We start from the raw sequence: 20153 nt of genomic DNA, 5'->3' as shown, positions 1-20153 counted from the left end.
GTTATTTGTTAAATCTGGCATAATCTGTGTTATTACTGTCCACTTCAAGTCCTCAAGTCTTTGTGATGTCTTTTCATTTCCTCGAGATGATGTCATCGATATTTGTCCAGTCCCTTGATATCTGTGACAACAAGTCCTTTGGCTTCCTCCATTTAAGATTTAGTCATGATGTGTGTTTTCTTGGCTAGATGTCACCATTGCGTTTGGTCACATGCTCTGCAGTGATGTAGCCGTTAGTTCCTTTCAGCTTGCTTCTTCAGCTTGCAGCATTTTTTGAACATCTGGTCCTGCTTCTCTCGTTATCAGCTGCCCTGGTATAAGGTCTTCTCTGTGTGTAATGTGAAGCCCAGTCACAATCACATCTTCTCAAATCATCGATTCCGTACATCATTTGCAATTGAATGAAATCCTTTTCAGGCTGCACGGCGGTCTAGGGGTTAGCAGGCCTCACAGCTAGGAGACCAGAGTTCAATCTCACCCTCGGCCATCTCTGTGTCGAGTTTACATGTTCTCCCCTTCTCCTGCATATACTCCTGTGCAATACTATAGTATTGCACAGGAGTATATATACACATATATGTGTATATTTTGGATATCTTGTATATACCTTGTATACACCTTGTTAAATTGTCTTTTGTACTCTACTTTTATATACTTTTTTTAAACTTGACTACTGCACTGAAACGAGAAGCTCTCCAATCTCGTTGTATATCTTGTATAATGACAATAAAGGCCATTCCATTCCATTCCATTCCATTCTTTGCATGCGTGGGTTTTCTCCGGGTACTCCAGTTTCCTCCCACATTCCAAAAACATGCTAGGTTAATTAATTAGCGACTCCAAATTGTCCATAGGTATGAATGTGAGTGTGAATGGTTGTTTGTCTATATGTGCCCTGTGATTGGCTGGCGACCAGTCCAGGGTGTGCCCCGCCTCTCGCTTGAAGACAGCTGGGATAGGCTCCAGCACCCCCATGACCCTCGTGAGGATAAACGGTAGAAAATGAATGAATGGATTTTTGAGACTAGGTTTGCCCTAGGACTTAATTAAGCCACGCCCACATCATTTGTGAGGTCCCTGTATGAAACAAATGCTGAATTTCAGATTTTTGTGTGTAAGTGCAGTGAATCAGACTTCCCTTTTCACACAGAGAGCCAGCAGGTGAACTTGTGTGTCTCTTTAAGAAACATAATTGGAATAAATCAACATGTAACCGAATGTGGTGACATAGTGAGATAATGATTGGCAGCTGATATCTGGTAGGTGTGTCATTTTTTTCCCTTTTCTGTTTTAAGCGGTTCTGCCATGCCCACTCCGTAGAGGAGGCGAGGTGGGAGGCGTTAAAGAGCGAGAGAGAGAGAGAGAAGTTTCCTTCGCTCCTGCCAGTGCACACATTAGCCGGTTGCCCTCCCTCCAAAAATGGCACGTTTCCATGCATGTGCAGCCTGTGTGCATGCCTCCTCGCAACGCCACATCTGAAGCCAACGTACGAGTCGAACCATGGCTGAATTCGGCCAGAACAAGCGCGCCGGTCCACCGGTTGCTGCCGCTGCGTGGAAGGCATCGGCAGGTGGAGCCGCAGGGAGCCCGGAGACGCGCGGAGGAGCGGAGCCGGTGTCTAACGGTAACTGCAACCAGCCAGACCCGACCAGGAGGGCGCAAAGGGGGTCCAGCTGTGAGTCCCCTACGTGGGATGGCTCGGATTCAGCCACTAAAGCGATACCTCGACGCAGCAGTCTCATAAAGGTAAGCCCCTGGCTGGATTTACAATGTAAGAGAAACAATATGGTAATACTTGTGTTAAAAGTTAATATTGGACGGAAAAAGTAGTTGATCTACCAGGAACACAACTACACAAACCATCACAACAATGGAACATGAAGGAGTGGGAGAGGAGGACACAAACATTAGCAACACTAGCACCACACTATCACGCTTCTTCAGCAACATCAGGCTTGGTTAGCCTATTCACTGATAACCTCCAGGCTTTGTTTTAAGATGTGTAGTGAAGCCTGTCTCTTTACAAAGGACAGGCTTGTCTCACTATGAGTATCAGGCTAGAAGTATCATGTCGATGAGAGATGGAGGTTTTTCCTTCATGGTGTCATAAGCGACTTTTCCCTCAAAAGTGGATCAAACAAGGGAAAGGCGTCATTTATTTCTACGTATGAGTTCATGACAGATCACAGGTCTACCTGATATTGTGACCTGTGAGCGTTTACTTCTGCTTTCGCTTTCTTCCTCTTCTCAACCACGGAAGAGCAGAATAAAGTCACCTTATCTGAGTTCACGAGCACAGGAAGTTGACAATGTCGGTCGTACATGTACAGTGCAAGGCGGAGCTCGTGAAAAGCAGAGTGAGATGGAAAAACTGGTAGCTTCTGTGTTCTGGCCGCAAGACGACAGCAGGCGATGTCACTTAGCACTTGATTGACTAGAGAGGAGGTGGAGAAACCGGACCACCTGCTGCAGTGTGAAGTCACACTCGGTCTGCCCTGTGGCGACAAACTCTTCTCTACTCGTTTTCCGTTTTGATATCAGTCAGGGTTGGACCTAGACAACGTTTGAATCGTCTTCAGCTCCTTTTGGTCTTAATGATCCAACCCCCATTATGCGCCTCCTCTTGTTTTACACAAAGTGTAGGCTTGCACGCTCTGCTTTGAAAAGTAACAGCGTGAACTTTAACACCAACTCACAGAGCAGATTAATTGTGCAATTTTATTCTCTAATTGGTGACAGAGCCTTTGCGCATTTGCAGAGAATGCGCCCCCGTCCTGGCAAAATGGACCACCCCATGGACTATGGGGCACTCACCAACTAGAACCCTCTCTGGTTTTATGTCTGCAGGATAATGTCAATGCTCACAATTAATCATATATCTAACCGACTAAAATGTTAGATGAGTTAAAACGGGACTAAATCAGAACCAAAGTACATCAGTGCAGTGCATGCATTATTGACAGGAATAAACATTCACTCATTTTCTACCGCTTTTTCCTCACGAGGGTCTCGGGGTCTTTGGGCGAGAGGCGGGGTACACCCTGGACTGGTGGCCGGCCAATCACAGGGCACATATAGACAAACAACCATTCACACTCACATTCATACCTATGGACAATTTGGAGTCGCTAATTAACCTAGCATGTTTTTGGAATGTGGGAGGAAACCGAAGTCAGGAATAAACAAATGAAACAATTTACATGTAAGAAAAATATATGGCTTGACAAAGTATCTTGTTTTAGTCATAAGTCATCCTCTACAAAGCGGTACTAGCACAACCTAAACATGGATTGCACTATCAGAGTGCAACCAGCAAAGGTGCTGTTGAGTCGGAACTAGTTTAGAAACAACATGACCTCACACCTGGGCAGCGTTATTCTGCCCAATACAACACTGGCATGGCAACAGGAGATGTTTTCTCCCATCACAATAACAATTACATGAGTTATCCCCCCCCCCCCCCACCCCCCATAATCAATCAAAGCAATTGAGCTCCGTTTGTTAAATAAATGATTCACAGGCTAAGACTGTGTTCCTGTCTCATTTCCCCTAGAAATAGATGGGATTTAAGTCATGTTCTTTGAGTGACATACAGCAGTTTTCAAGCAGTGTCGCTCGTGTCTCAGCCGGAACTAATTTAGCAGTCATCATCACCACGGCAACCGGTAAAAACCTGCAAAGAAATCCAGCTGATTGCCCACTTGAGTGGCGTTTCTTGTCAGTGTAACTTCAAACCGCGTTATTGTTGAAACATGATGTTGCATCATGTATTGCAGCCTCTCACGTCTTCGTGATGAAACCAGTGCGTCGAATGTGATAGTCATCCAAAAAAAAAAACCCAAACAAAACAAATAAGGCTCTTTCAGGTGGACCGCCGCACTTTCTTATTCACTTTTTGCGTGAGTAGTTCCAAGTCAACACTTCAGAAAGACTACAGTTGGCCAACTTGCTCACAAAGTTCATGCTGTGAAATTATTAAGTCATCAGCGTTCAGTGTCGCTGTGCACCTGTACACAAATCCCAGCGACACACTAAAATATTGAAAGCCTTCCTAGAAGAGGAGAAGGGAAGTGGATCCATGGTTAAGTTCTGATGGACAATACTTTTTGGGTAACCTACAGTAGGAACATACGACTCTATCACGGTTATAATACACAAAATACACATTTACTCTCCAGCCTTATGGCGGATATTTTCTCATTAATTCTCTATCACACTTGTAGAGCTATTTGCTTGCGGGCTGCCAATGTGACTCGCATTCAAGTGTCTGTCTGTTGCTTTGTCTCGGTCGCCCACTGCTCCACGTATGCCTCCAGTGTCTACTATCCTGCCAGGAGCGACGGACTTGTATACTTATCTGTATGAGTTACTGGCACCAGCATCGTTCAGGCCTGACTAAAGACACTAACAGACATGCCAACCTTGAACAAATGTTTATTCTCCTTTCTGCTTCACGTAACGCAGTTTTTAGAGGTGTTAGTTTAACAATTAAACATTCCACAAATATGCATGTCAGGCTAAGAGGTCTACGATTGGCTGGCGACCAGTCTGGGGTGTCTTTGTTTATGAAATTCTAACACAACTTGCAGTCTTTCAGTGAAAGTCACACAGCTTTTGCACTTAACGCTTCAAGTAAATGATGCCTTTTTGTCTTCCCTTTGGCTTTTGTGGTCTTAATAACCTTCAGTAAATAGACTATACATCAGTATACTTTGGTTTTGTGTGGCGCACAAGAGCTGTGAAAAGGCCAGAGTTACTGTGTGAGCGTGAAACCGCATTTTCTGTCAAACACTATTGAAATGACCACAAGTACTTCCTGACCTCTTGTGTGCAGCGCCGACCCAGCTAGACGGCGTGTGCTTGTGACACACTTGACTAGAACGAGGTTGAACCTGAGTCAGGCTGTCACGACTGATTATCTTTCAATCGGCAGATGGATTGTTCAATTGTCCGGGAGTGCTGGATAGGCCCATCAAATCTCACACAGCAGAGGGATTTGTCGGGGGGTTTTTTTTGTCATTTGGAGCATGACGACCTTCGCTGAGCAAACCTATTTGTTTATTTTAAGATGTGTAGAGAAGCCTGCTTTTTAAATGTTTAGCATGTACAGGAGTGAGACTAGCAATGTTGTTTGGTCTAGAGACAGTGCCACTGAGAAAATGACAGGAAGCAGAACTGGAGGTAGCAGAGATGAGGAGTTTGTTCTCGACTCGCAATAGCAATTTGGCAAAGTTTAGCTACCAGTGTCAGCTATCATTGAACACATAGGCAAAAAATTGGCAATTTGGAGGTAAAAGACATCTATAGGGGATAATTATGTTGTGGAAAAAAACGCTTCTTTTAGTTTCTCTGTCATGACCAAATTGCACCTGATCGCCTGGAGAGAAACATTTTCGAGGACAAATTTTAAGATTTATTACGTTGAGAAGCAACCCAAAATGCAAAATGCAAGTGCCGCCGGTCACTGACTTCCTGCGCTCAACTCAAACAACCTGGGTTCATTTTTCTGAAAACATTTCACCCGTTGCATAATGGTTCTCTGTTACATATTCCGTACATCACCCTTAGCCCTTAGCAATGTTCAAGTACAAATATATACACTATATATGTATGTATATGCCATTAATCATCCATCATCATCTGTCATATATATAATACAGTACAGTGTAGTTGTAATTAGCCAATACCTCCAACAGGCATTCTTTATATGGTGTAATTAGTAATACAACACATACAATGATGCCTGTCAGCTGGCTAATGAGCACGCAAGGTCATGTGGGCGCTCACAAAACAATAATTACAAGTGTCATCATTATCATCGTCATTAATCAGACACGGCATTAAAAAAAGAAAATAAATTCATTTAGTTTTATAGTCTTATCTGGTGTGACTGATCACCACATTTAATCCTTTCTTCCACTCAGTCATTCCCATCCCTCCTCCACGCCAGGCCCTCGCACAACAGCGCCATTCTAGCATGGAAGTAATCTCATTAGAGTGACAATCATCCAATGGTATTTACTGGAATCTCAGGCACATTTAGCATCAAATCAGGACATGGAAAATAAAATATTCATTCATATAGTACAATCTATTTGACGATGCCCTCAGGAAACCTTTCTTTTATGGGTTATAGAGTGTAACAAGACTGTTAAATAAGACCAAATGCAACCCAAATAATACACACTTACCCTTTGGTGGCCTAGTAGTAGTAGTAGTAGTAGTAGTAGTAGTAGTAGTAGTATGTCTTGCTGAAGGCATGTGGCTTCATGCAGCCTGCGGTTCAAACAAGTATGTTATAATAAGACAAAATGAAACTAAAATGAAATGACTTACCATTTGATGTAGTAGTACTACTAGTATTAGTAGTGAAGCGAATACAGAGGGCAGGGAGGATTGCGACTCCAAATTGTCCATAGGTATGAATGTGAGTGTGAATGGTTGTTTGTCTATACGTGCACTGTGATTGGCTGGCGACCAGTCCAGGGTGTACCCCGCCTCTCGCCCAAAGACAGCTGGGATAGGCTCCAGCACCCCCACGACCCTCGTGAGGAAAAAGTGGTAGAAAATGAATGAATGAATGATAATAGAGGTTAAATGTGCAGCATACATGCAACAAAGAGCACGCATTGTTTACCTCTTTGTCTTGATGCTTCCCTGATAATGTTTCTCCTCGAGCGTTAAGATTTCACACATTGTTCGCCAGTCCTGAAACGCACCAATTATCAAATCAATCATTAGTAGTGAGTACCGATACATTTTATACCTTTAATATGAGTTTAGTAAGCGTCTGATAGCGTCTCGGCCAAAGTCAGCTGGGTAGTGAAATGTTATTCTTGTAGGTGGGGGTCACACGTTGGGCACCACTTAATCAAATATTGATTTGTTGTGCATAGTAGTACTAAATTGCAGTATTTACTGCAATACAGTGCTAGACATTTAAAGTTGAGTAACAAAATATATAATATTTTTATTATTCTTTGGCTTTTTGGCTTTGAAAAACACAGCAAAATGCTAATCATACAAGTGTAAAAATAAGTTAAGGTAGAAAAAGACTATAAAAGAATATAACTCTAATAAAATGACGTGTGCAAACTATTTCCTATCACTTTCTTTCTGTGTCAACTCTCAGGATGTTTCTCATGGATGTACCACTTCCTGGTTTACAGTACAAATTGAAATTGCAATTTTTTTTTGTAACCTTTGTTGCGGTAAGCACAGAATCGGACCACAGCCCTGCTACATGATGAGTATCTGAGTATCATGCATGTGCAGCGTGTATCTTTCTTTGAATCCTACATTTGCATTTTAGTCCGTATCTACTTGTGGGGTAATTGGTCTCCTTTGACTCTTGTGTGCATAATTAATTCTAAATGGTAGTCTAACAGAGGTGAATGTGCATAATAGCCTGTACATGTGCATTAATTGGATTTAACGGATGAAAGGCGAAGGGAGGAGAATAGGTGCACACCAAAGCATGTGTTTAATAGACGGAAAAGGCCCCTATGACTTCAATGGGAGCTCTGTCTTATTGGCTGCCTGTTAATCAGGAGCGTTTCTATGTGTGTTATTTATGGGATGTCTGAAAGGAGGGGGACATGTGACCACGCAGGACTGCTGCTTCCATTACGACTAATGTCCTAACACGCACATAGAAAGATAAATGACACGATTTTTGTCATTAAAAGTTGCATTTTCTTTGCTTTTTCATCCAAGCCCTTTAAGAAGTGGAAACAATCAGCAAACAAAAAACGGACTGTTTATCTCCAAAGTATGCATGCTCTTGGTGCAAGTATCACGGCCCAAGGCATCAAAGGGTATTTTTAGATGTCCCCCCCCCCAATCATCACACCACAGATATAAGGGAGCTGTCACCATCGGGAGCGCTTCTGTGTTCTTAATGAGGCGATTCCTTGTGGATTTGTGATGCTTAAGACGCCTCGCTTTCCCTCTGAAGGAAAAGCTTTCATTCTGTTTAAATGACGTGGCCCTTCTTTCACATGCTCATTCATGCACTGCTCTTCTCCTACACCAGAATCACATCAAACTTATGCTACACATCACAGAGCATATGTTGGTCATCCGTTGCTTGTGAATAGCTTCATTCATTCAGTCATCAAGCGCATGGCTCGCTTAGGCAAGGTAATATTTGATAAATACACGATAATAGAGGGCGGCGTGGTGGTCGAGTGGTTAGCGTGCAGACCTCACAGCTAGGAGACCAGGGTTCAATTCCACCCTCGGCCATCTCTGCGTGGGTTTTCACCGGGTACTTCGGTTTCCTCCCACATTCCAAAAACATGCTAGGTTAATTGGCGACTCCAAATTGTCCATAGGTATGAATGTGAGTGTGAATGGTTGTTTGTCTATATGTGCCCTGTGATTGGCTGGCGACCAGTCCAGGGTGTACCCCGCCACTCGCCCGAAGACAGCTGGGATAGGCTCCAGCACCCCCGCGACCCTCGTGAGGGAAAAGTGGTAGAAAATGAATGAATGAATGATAATAGAGGTTAAATGTGCAGCATACATGCAACAAAGAGCACGCATTGTTTACCTCTTTGTCTTGATGCTTCCCTGATAATGTTTCTCCTCGAGCGTTAAGATTTCACACATTGTTCGCCGGTTCTGAAACACACCAATTATCATATCAATCATTAGTAGTGAGTACCGATACATTTTATACCTTAACATGAGTTTAGTAAGCGTCTGATAGCGTCTCGGCCAAAGTCAGCTGGGTGGTGAAATGTTATTCTTGTAGGTGGGGGTCACACGTTGGACACCACTTAATCAAATATTGATTTGTTGTGCATAGTAGTACTAAATTGCAGTATTTACTGCAATACAGTGCTAGACATTTAAAGTTGAGTAACAAAATATATAATATTTTTATTATTCTTTGGCTTTTTGGCTTTGAAAAACACAGGAAAAACTTTCCTCGAGCCATCATCTCCCTCAACTCAATTGTCCTCTACAATGTAGACCAGGGATCTCAAAGTCAATTTACTTGGGGGCCACTGGAGCTAGGGTCTGGGTGAGGCTGGGCCGCATCAGGTTTAAAAAAAAAAAAACTTTTTCAGTGTTTTGATCTCAGTCATGGATGATGAGAGAAAAAGCAAAATAGGCGGGCTCGTTCGCTTGCGTATGGGCAGGGCAAAATTGCGTCAGTTGTGTGCGGTGTGCACACAGCTTTAAGCTGTCATTTCTGGGTTCATGAAACCATATGGCATCCATATCAAACTAGACGGGGGCCTCAAACTAGCATCCTGTGCGCCACATTTGGCCCGCGGGCCGCGAGTTTGAGACCCCTGATGTAGACCCTTTGTTATTATTATTATATTAATATAAATTAAATATTCATTCATTCACTACCGCTTTTCCTCATATTAATATGAATATAATATTAATATAATATTTATTTTCTTCCAATTCTTCTATTTATTCTTTAACTTTCTATATTTTGTACTGTTGTACTTGTCATACTGTCTTGCACTGAAAATGGAGCTGCTGCAATTTCATTCTACTATGTGTAAAATGACAGTAAAGGGCATTCTGATTCTTTTTTATTGAATATGCCATTGTTATGTGTCTAACATAAATGTAATGTAGAAATATATAGAAAATTAATATTGTGACTTTTTTACGTTTAAATGATTACATACGCTTCCTTGCAGTAGAAACGCTTATTTCTAGAAAGTAATTAAAGCACCCTTAGTGTTCAAGTGAGGTAGTATGCGAGTAGCTTCATTCAATTTACTTGAGATTGAATGCTCTCCAGTTACATTTAGCATCCTTTACCTCCAATGTAAATCTTAGATTAGATTTAATGGCCGCACTAATACGTAGGTAATTGAATACAGATGTCCACCTATATGCTTTTATCTCTTGTGTAAGGCGCTCTCCCCGGGTGTTCAGTGTGCCACATGGATGAACTGAGCTCAGATCCAGCGATAGTGTCATGTCGAAGGGGCAGCATTAGAATGCGGCAGCCTGCTGCTTCTCCCGAGTCAGGTATGATTAATGGTGTAATGGTGAAGAGCAAGGGCAAGCTAGGGCTTTAACGTGGTTTTAAAAAAAACAATAGCAGATTGGTGGGAGGAGGCTAAATGTGTAGGTTAAATAATCTGTTATGTGTGGTTATATAAGATGAATTTAATCCTTTCGCATCTACTGGAAATGTGTGTTGTGGTGTGTATTGTCTCCCTGTCAGTGTGTGGAAAACCTATTTCCATGGTATTAAAGGCACCTCCTCTTGGCTCCATCGTGCTCTCATTCCGTGCTCTCCCCCCCTCGTCATCAGGATGGCTCACGGGTGGGTCGAGAGAGGAAGAAGACCGTGTCCTTCAGCAGCAGCCTATCAGAGAAGAAGATCAGCGGTGCGGCCGACTGTATCCACTCAATGGTGGGTCAGCTGCTACGTGACCCTGTATATTACATACATGCTAGGCTTTAACATACGGGGCTTGAAATAGCCACGTGCGGCTGATGATGAGGGGGGGGGGGGATTCAAGGGTGTTTACACTCACGTGTGTCCAGGTGGAAGGCAGCGACTTGAAGAAAGTGCGGCCCAACTCTCGCGTGTACCAGCGTTACTACCTCCTGGATGCAGGACTCCAGGCTCTATGCTGGGAGCCCTCCAAGAAGGAGTCGGACAAAGCCAGGGTGGCGCTGTCCTCCATTAGAGAGGTCAGCATCCAGACACAAGGATATATAAAGTTACTGCCTTCCCAAATGACTCCATTGATTCTTTTAGACCAGGGGTGCTCATTAAGTCGATCGAGATCTACCGGTCGATCGCGGAGGTGGTACTGGTCGATCGCTGGTCGATCGCGGCGTGACATTAAAAAAATATCATCCTCGCATCAATGCCGTCACTTGATTGATATACAGGGCAGCCATTCAGATGACAACTGAATGTTGCCCTTCGGGTGACCAATCAAATCAAACAACGTCTCTAAGTGCAGCAGAACTTACGATGTCAGCCTATCATCCATCCCCGTTACTTGATTGACATACAGGACAACCAGTCAGATGACAACTGAATTTTGACCTTTAGGTCACCGCTCATGCGTAAACAACGATGCAAAGTGCTAAGCTAGTCGGCGAATTGCGTCAGATTTTAAGCCCTCGCTAAAGTTTATGGTCACCAAAATGAGTGAAGGAGCTGGACCAAGTAAAAAGGCAAAAACATATCACTTCCATACGGAATGGGAGGTGGACTTTTTTTTCACAATGTCTTTTTCGAAGTGCGTTTGCCTGGCTAACCTGGCTATCAGCAGCTACTGTCCGGACTATGCATCCCTGGCTGATTCAATTCAGTGCAAGTCATCAAAGTAAACTCAGGTAATTACAAAAAATGTTAATAGTTAATTATGTGCGTTTTGCAATATTGGCTCATTTGGTTATGTAAGGTACATCAACATACATTGTACGTACAAATAATCCTCAATACATTTGAAAATAAATAGATGTTTTGCATTTTTGTAGTGGGTAGATCATTTTGACTCGGTCATTTTAAAAGTAGCTCGCATGCTGAAAAAGTGTGAGCACCCCTGTTTTAGACCAACTCATTGGAAATGTTTACAACACCGATGGTTGATTTGTTGTCCTCATTCTCTCTTGTGGCTTCACATTGTAGGTACGGACGGGTCGTAACACAGAAACCTTCCGCACCAGCGGCGTTTATGAGCAGATTTCAGAGGACTGTGCATTCTCCATTATCTATGGAGAGCTGTATGAGAGCTTGGATCTTGTAGCCCACTCAACGGAAGTGGCTAATATTTGGGTGACGGGCCTAAGGTATTAAATACTAAAAATAAATAACAAGTAGACTATGCATGTGTCCATTGATGAACACAAATAAAACAAATGTGATGATGTGTTCATTTCCAGGTATCTGATGCAGTATGGCAAACACGCCCTGGACATGCTCGCCAGCAGACAGCACAGCCTTCGCCTCGGTTGGTTGGAGCAGCTTTTCTGCTCTGCTGCGGGTGATTTGGACAGTCCCAGGGACATCGAGCAGGGGATTTGCTTGCAATCCGCCATAAAACTCATTCAGACGGTGAATCCGGGGTTGAGCTGCAACAAAGTGGAGCACAGGTTTAAAGAGCTTCAGAGAGGTCGGGCTGAAAGGACGGCTTGTCCTTCTCTCAATAATGAATCAGGAGTAAAAGACCAGAGTCCGGTCAAAGCTCCGTTGGGGAAAAGCGAGAGAGTCACCAAGCAGGAGTTTATCGAAGTCTTCCATGACTTCTGTACGCGTCCGGAGATTTACTTCCTCTTGGTGCAGTTCTCTAGCAACAAGGAATTTCTGGACACCAAAGACTTGACACGGTTTCTCGAGGCTGAACAAGGTGTTGCTCAGGTCGGTATTAAACCGCACACTCCGTCTCAATCCCCATGTTGCCATCGTTTTTATGTCTAATTGCTCTCACATGCAGGTGACAGAAGATGACAGTATGAGGCTCATCCAGTCCCACGAGCCATCGGAAGAGGGACGACTGCATGGCTACCTGTCGCTGGACGGCTTCAACAGTTACCTGACGTCGGCGGAGTGCCACCTCTTTGACAGGGAGCACGACAACGTCTGCCAGGATATGTCTCAACCTTTGTCTCACTACTTCATCAACTCCTCTCACAATACCTACCTCATTGAGGACCAATATCGAGGGCCCTCAGATGTTTCCGGATACATCCGGGCGCTCAAGATGGGCTGTCGGTGTGTGGAAGTGGATGTTTGGGACGGCCCCGATGAGGAGCCTGTGGTGTGTACCGGACACACCCTTTGCCCTCCTTTGTCCCTTCGCAATGTATTGGAAGCAATCGAACGCTTTGCGTTTGTTGCATCGGATTATCCGCTGATTGTGTGCTTGGAAAACCACTGTTCTCCTCGACAGCAGAAGGTGATGATGCAGCATCTTGTGAGGACACTCGGAGAGAGGCTCTTTACACACCCTCCAGACCAGAGGGAACCATATCTGCCGTCACCACAAGCCTTAAGGCATCGGATCCTCTTGAAGGGGAAGAAGTTAAAGCCGGGTTGGGAGGCGGAGGATGGGGAAGTCAGCGAGGAGGATGAAGGGGCTGAGATGTGTCAAAGGATGAATGCAGCTAGTAATGGAGGGGCAGGACCCGCAGGCAGTGACAAAGACACACCGAAGAAAGGCGTCAGTTCAACGGCTGCCACTCTGTGCAATCCTCCTCATCTTCCTCACAAATCCATCAAACTGTTAAAGGAGCTCTCAGACCTTGTGACTCTGTGCCAGTCCGTCCACTTTGTGGACTTCCCGACATCAACCAAAAGCCAAAAACCTTGGGAACTGTGTTCATTTCATGAGAAGCAAGCTGAGGGTCTCGCTGGCGAGAGCCCCGGCAACTTTGTCAACCACAACAAGCACTTCCTGTCCAGAGTATACCCCAGCCCTATACGCATCGACTCCAGCAACATGAACCCTCAGGATTTGTGGAAATGTGGGTGCCAGATTGTGTCTATGAACTTCCAGTCAGCTGGACTGATGATGGACCTGAACACAGCCTGGTTCCGGCAGAATGGAAACTGTGGTTATGTTCTGCGACCTGCCATCATGCGGCAGGAGGTATCGTATTTCTGTGCAGACACCAAGGACACTGTGCCCGGAGTGTCCCCGCAGCTTCTCCACGTGAAGGTGTGAGGGACTAACACAGACTCGACACACACAATCCATATTCTTTGTGATTACATAATAATGATTATGTTCTGAAAACAACCTTCTCAGGTCATCAGCGGACAGAACCTTCCCAAGCCGAAGGGTTCTGGCACCAAAGGCGATGTGGTGGACCCTTATGTGTACGTGGAGATCCACGGCATCCCTGCTGACTGCACCGAACGCCGCACAAGGACTGTCTCCCAAAGCTGGGACAACCCGGTCTTTGACGAGAGTTTCGAGTTCCAGATCAATCTGCCGGAACTCGCCATGGTTCGCTTTGTAGTGCTGGATGATGACTTTATAGGAGATGAGTTCATAGGTTGGTGAAGTCAGATGGAGTGGACTTCTCAGGTACTTGGTAAAAAATAACCTCCCTGTCACAGGTCAGTACACCATCCCTCTGGAGTGTCTCCAACCCGGGTACCGACACGTCCCACTTCAGTCTCTAACCGGAGAGGATCTTCCCCACGCCAAGCTCTTCGTCCACGTGGCTCTAACCAATCGAAGAGGAGGTGGTAAGCCTCACAAAAGGGGTCTGTCAGTGCGGAAAGCCCGGAAAGGGCGTGACTACACGGCTCTAAGGGACCTGGGAATCCGGTCTGTAGATGACGTTTTCAAGATGGCTGCTCCTCTGCTGAGAGAAGCCACGGACTTGAGGGAAAACATGCAGGTGAGGGAGTCCAAAGTCCTGTGGTCGGTTTATGATTGTTTCGTGCCGTGAGTCTTTTCATTTTCCTTTTCCATGCAGAATTCCGTGGCTGTGTTCAGGGAGCTATGCGGGGTGTCGGCCGTTTCCAACCTCATGCAGTGTATACTAGCGCTACGCTCCAGGCTGACAGGACCTGATGGGATACCTTTACTACTGTTTGACCTTCACAACCACTATCCTACCCTGGAGCCGCAGGGACCCCTGCCTGATGTCCTTCGCCGTGTTGTCTCCACATATGAAATGGTGAGGAAGGAAAGGAGCTGACAGTAAATATGCTCGTTGTTTCCTCCCCTTCAACTCCATCCACTACTATCTCTGAAGTGCATAAAACGGAAGGAAATGCTAAACAAAAGCCACAAAGATCACCAAAGCACCACCGCCCATCTTCCTGCCTGCTTCACACAACAATGTACACCCCCGCGTAGACAAAGCTTCCTTTCGAGGACATATTTGAACACAAAACGACCCTTGTTATGTCGCCTTGGCCTGAGTCCAGTGTCCAAATAACAATGGGACTTTCATTGACTGAGAAAGTTAGTCAGACTTATAAGACACCTATAGTAAACATGATCATGAATCATACTAAGATATGCAATATATAATATTTAGCAAAAAAAAAAAGGGTGACTGACAAAAGGGCTCAGTCCGTTCATACCGTTCTTCTATGGCCAATGTGCAGAAACCAATGCACAGAGTGAACTCTCTTTCTGCCTGTTTGGAGGTGAGAGATGAGGAACACATACACGCATGCACATGACAACATAGCAACCCCTGGTTGGACAGCATGTACATTGCAAAAACCAATTCATTCATTCATTCTCTGCCGCTTTTCCTCACGAGGGTTGCGGGGGGTGCTGGAGCCTATCCCAGCTGTCTTTGGGCGAGAGGCGGGGTACACCCTGGACTGGTCGCCAGCCAATCACAGGGCACATATAGACAAACAACCATTCACACTCACATTCATACCTATGGACAATTTGGAGTCACCAATTAACCTAGCATGTTTTTGGAATGTGGGAGGAAACCGGAGTACCCGGAGAAAACCCACGCATGCACGGGGAGAACATGCAAACTCCATACAGAGATGGCCGAGGGTGGACATTGCATTTTCTTACCTTAAGTAATATGCAAAATAACAACTTAACTCAAACTACATTTTACAATTTATGTTCAATAATGTTCAATGTTGGGCTGCACAGTGGTTGAGTGGTTAGCATGCAGACCTCAAAGCTAGGAGACCCGAGTTCAATCCCACCCTCGGCCATCTCTTTGTGGAGTTTGCATGTTCTCCCCGTGCATGCGTGGGTTTTCTCCGGGTACTCCGGTTTCCTCCCCAATTCCAAAAACATGCTAGGTTAATTGGCGACTCCAAATTGTCCATAGGTATGAATGTGAGTGTGAATGGTTGTTTGTCTATATGTGCCCTGTGATTGGCTGGCGACCAGTCCAGGGTGTACCCCGCCTCTCGCCCAAAGACAGCTGGGATAGGCTCCAGCACCCCCCGTGACTCTCGTGAGGATAAGCGGAAGAAAATGAATGAATGTTCAATGTTCAAACTTGGCTTGTATTCTTTCCCCATCATCATGCAAATGTACCGAATGATACCTCCACCGTATTCAATTCTCATTTAGCTTTTTGACAGCCACCTTCTCGTGCCTTCATTCTTCCACTCTCGTCCCTCCAACCTAAACATTTCCTGCCCTCTCCTCCTTTTCCCTGCGGGCCTGCTTCGACTGTGGTTGACCCACATACAGGGGTCTCCACACAGATGTGTCTCGTACCCCTCGGCCTGGGCGATATGCACATATTAGTGTTGCATGTGAGAAGCCAAATGAATGAAAAATGATCTTGTCTTGTTAAGCAGTAATTAGGGCTACGCTGTATAGACCCAATTTAATGACAGTTGTTAGTCACTGCCTTTTTAGTAGAACGTGTCATGCGTGTATCTGCAATCACATCCATTTGCAGACAACCAGATCAGAGTTGAAAAGTACCGCCTCGGCGCTGAATCTCATTAGCATAGGAGTTGGGTTACATATATTTTCCCACCTCTGTCTTAAACACTGTACGTGTGTAGTGAAAACCTAGCATATTACAGTTAATCAATAGTTTGTTAAACAGCAGGTCACATCCCTGCAGGCTCTGCAAGCAGCATTAATCAGCCAGAGGCTACTAATGTTATTACAGTGCACCCTGTGTGCGTGTACGGTCGTTACTTCAAAAGAGTGGCCTCTAAGGAGTCCTCTGCAAAGACCATGTGTTTATCTGCAGATGCGTGTAGAGCTAAAATGAAAATTTGTCTTTACTTTAAATCAGCAGCGACACATGCAATGCTTTACGGCAGTTTTATTGGAAATGTGCACTTTTTTTTTTTTGTGACTATAAATGTGGACTGAAGTTAACAATGTGTGCAGATGGTGCAGGCCAGCAGAGCCGTGTTGGAGCTGTCAGATGGCATTTATGAGAAGATTCTGCACATCCAGATGATGGGTGAGTGAGGGATTGATTCATTGATTAAGAGCTGTCCCATGACAGTAGATTTTCTTGTTAATTCATCCTTCTGACTTCAAGCAGCTAAACTTGTCATCAGAGGGCCATTACATTGTAAATCATGTGTTTAAGAGGGGGAAAAAGGAACCCTTGTAAGATGTTTTTGTAATGCACCCCAGATGCATGTGGGTTTCACGTGCATTATTTGTGTCGAAATGGTTTGAATAGAGATGAGTGTAACAGAAAATCCCCCCAAGCTAAAGTTTTTCCCTGATCTTCCATTCATCCATCCGTTTTCTGCAACGCGTCCTCACTCGCGGGTCGCGGGTATGCTGGAGCTTATCCCAGCTGTCGTCGGGCAGGAGGCGATGTACGCCCTGGGATTGGTCGCCAGCCAATCACCATGCACATATTGCCAATTTAATATTGACATTTAACTTAGCATATGTTTGCAGTTCCAAGTTTTATATTTAGAGGGTGTTAGTTTATCTGCTGTATGAGTAGCTGCTGCAGAGCCCCAGGTTACAGAGTACACAGCACTTCCTGTTTGTATGTCGTGACAATGGTGATCATGTGATCCCTGACGCGATCCCTAAATGATCAATATTTCTCCGCCTTTTAAAAGTGCTGTGTGCATTTGATGTATTACCATTATACAATGATTTGTTGACTATTAAGTATTGTGTTAAAACATTAGTTTTTTTCCACCACTTCAATGAGCTTATGTTTTTCTATTATTAAAGCGTACCGGCCCTTTAAGAGCCTCCTGTTGAGCTTGGCTACACAGAAAACCATTTATATGACTCCCCAGCCTGGCGGCTCCTTGTGTCAGACTGAAAGGGGAGGGGAGGGGGTTTGTAAATTCTCATCCCTCCCTCGACCCGTAACCTCTGACCTTAGCAAGATGTGAGTTAAAAACCACGCACTTTTAGGGTCGCGGCCATGGGGTTAGTGCCCTAGAGTTTGCTAGGAAATACATACATACATACATACATACGTACATACATACATGCTGCTCCATAGGCTTGAAGTTACCTAGCAACAGTAGTCAGTCAACTTCTGTAGGTGTGTGTGTGCACAGAGCGGGTCAATGATACGCCATTATTCTACACTGTGTGTGTGTGTGTGTGTGTGTGTGTGTGAGTGTGGTCCACTCCTTGGCATGTTTTACGTCTGGGCTCTTGTTGATGGCTCACGGTTTGATGTGTGCCCGTGTTAACCCACTTCTGTTTCCATGGCAACTGCGGGACAGTGGCCCAGGGCGGCCAGAGGAAGGCAGATACACAACACAACTCACCACACACACACGCAACTAGCCAGCGGACACACTTCTCCTCTTCGCTACCTACAAGCCCACATTTTCTCATGTTTGACAAGCCTGTTGCTTTAGATATGCGCCATTTAATACCTGCTGACACACGCTCCGCCATGATTGCTCAACATTATTTTGCTTTTTTTTCCCATGAATGCAATAATATTGCAAAATAATGTGAGTACACCATATCTACAGCAACTTTGCCATTAATTGATTTATTGATTATCGTGGCCTAGGTTGAGGTGTAGAAAGGAGGATTAGCGACATAGAAGATGGATGGATGGGGGTAGGGTAACCAAAATATTAGAAACATAGTTCTCTCACAGGGCTGCACGGCGGTCTAGTGGTTAGCGCGCAGACCTCACAGCTAGGAGACCAGGGTTCAATTCCACCCTCTGCCATCTCTGTGTGGAGTTTGCATGTTCTCCCCGTGCATGCGTGGGTTTTCTCCGGGTACTCCGGTTTCCTCCCACATTCCAAAAACATGCTAGGTTAATTGGCGACTCCAAATTGTCCATAGGTATGAATGTGAGTGTGAATGGTTGTTTGTCTATATGTGCCCTGTGATTGGTTGGCAACCATTCCAGGGTGTACCCTGCCTCTCGCCCGAAGACAGCTGGGATAGGCTCCAGCACCCCCGCGACCCTCATGAGGATAAGCGGTAGAAAATGAATGAATGAGTTCTGTCACATGCGGTTGTAAAAGAAGAATGTTTCATACAGTTTGTAGATAGGATGTATCTCCATATGAAGTATATGTACATAGTATGCACCTCTAACCTGCAATGTTTTTGCAGCCATGATGTTCCATGAGAAGCTGCAGAGCCTGGCGGCAAAAGAGGGGTTGAAAGGTCGCAAGGTGGGTCGAGCGGTGGAAAGCTTCAGCTGGAACATCACCATCCTAAAGGTCAGAAAACACACACACTTTTGAAGCAACAACCCACACTGTAGCCTGAAGTCAGTTATTGTTGGCTAACCTTTTCGATCGTGTCTTCCTGTGCAGGGCCAAGCTGATCTGCTCACTCACGCCAAGGCTGAAGTCCAGGAGAACATGAAGCAGGTACACGATGCAGCTCTCACCGGGAACCTCACTCGGGAGGGCCGAGGAGCTACGAGAGCACGCTCGCAGTCACGACAAAGCGAGTGTATGAGAACCGATGGCGGAGAATGAACCGAGACTGGACCCAAATGCCTTCGTTAGGCGTCTATCACATTCCGAGGAAGAACTCATTTAATGTTGCACACAATTTCATGCATCAGTCTGAGAGGATGTCAACATGTTTGCTGTAGGTTATGAGCACAAATGCATACAGTTGACTTAAGTATTGGGACACCCTGTAGTTCTGTCGTCATTTCACCATGCTTGTATGATCCACATCCGTGTCAGCAGCGGTGTACATCTTATCCAATCACCATTAAAACCCACTAAATATTGTTGTCTTAAACCCATCTCTCTGTGAGATCAATCATTTCTGTGCTCTGCTTCCTTAATGTGCAAAATATTGTACAGTATTTTAATATTGTTCTTTGTTTTTGTTGTAAAAGAATATTTTACACAAGTGGAAACATTCCTGATACATGTGTGCGGTCACTGTGCATCTGCGAGAACATTCCTCGCAAGTGAAGATGAAAATAAAAGTTTTTAAAAAGAGATGCCGGTGTGGATTCATACTGTGATTTGAATTTGTGCTCATTTAGACCAATTAACTTGACAAAGGTGAGGGGTGTCCAGACTTGTTCCACAGTACAGTAAAATTAAAGGGCACACGAGGGCCAATTTGGTCTATTTTGTGTATTAAAGATGCAAAAACTAATCCAACGGAGGCCGATATGCTATCAGAACAAAACACCCACATCTTAGCTTTGTGTAAATTAGTGTTCATAATGTATTTCTATCATAATTCATTGTTAGATAATGAGGAGGCTCAATAAAAGTGGCCCAACACTTTGTTGAC

The 20153-nt window shown here is 44.7% G+C and overlaps 1 protein-coding gene across 1 annotated transcript; it reads left to right on the top strand.

The window, feature by feature from the left end:
• Window positions 1–1337: 1337 nt before the first annotated feature.
• Window positions 1338–19849, top strand: LOC131102214 (inactive phospholipase C-like protein 2). The gene is given in 13 exon segments (XM_078791988.1): window positions 1338–1495; window positions 1498–1746; window positions 10298–10399; window positions 10534–10683; window positions 11636–11796; window positions 11890–12364; window positions 12441–13664; window positions 13755–14004; window positions 14069–14355; window positions 14434–14637; window positions 16809–16884; window positions 18996–19105; window positions 19202–19849. Coding segments are annotated over 13 exon segments (3519 nt in total). The 5' UTR covers window positions 1338–1432; the 3' UTR covers window positions 19370–19849.
• Window positions 19850–20153: the final 304 nt, after the last annotated feature.

Source organism: Doryrhamphus excisus, linkage group LG7, assembly GCF_037039965.1.
Source record: "Doryrhamphus excisus strain RoL-2023G ecotype Guam linkage group LG7, RoL_Dexc_Guam_v1.1, whole genome shotgun sequence".
Lineage (NCBI taxonomy): Eukaryota > Metazoa > Chordata > Actinopteri > Syngnathiformes > Syngnathidae > Doryrhamphus > Doryrhamphus excisus.
This window is presented reverse-complemented; position numbering and strand designations above follow the sequence as displayed.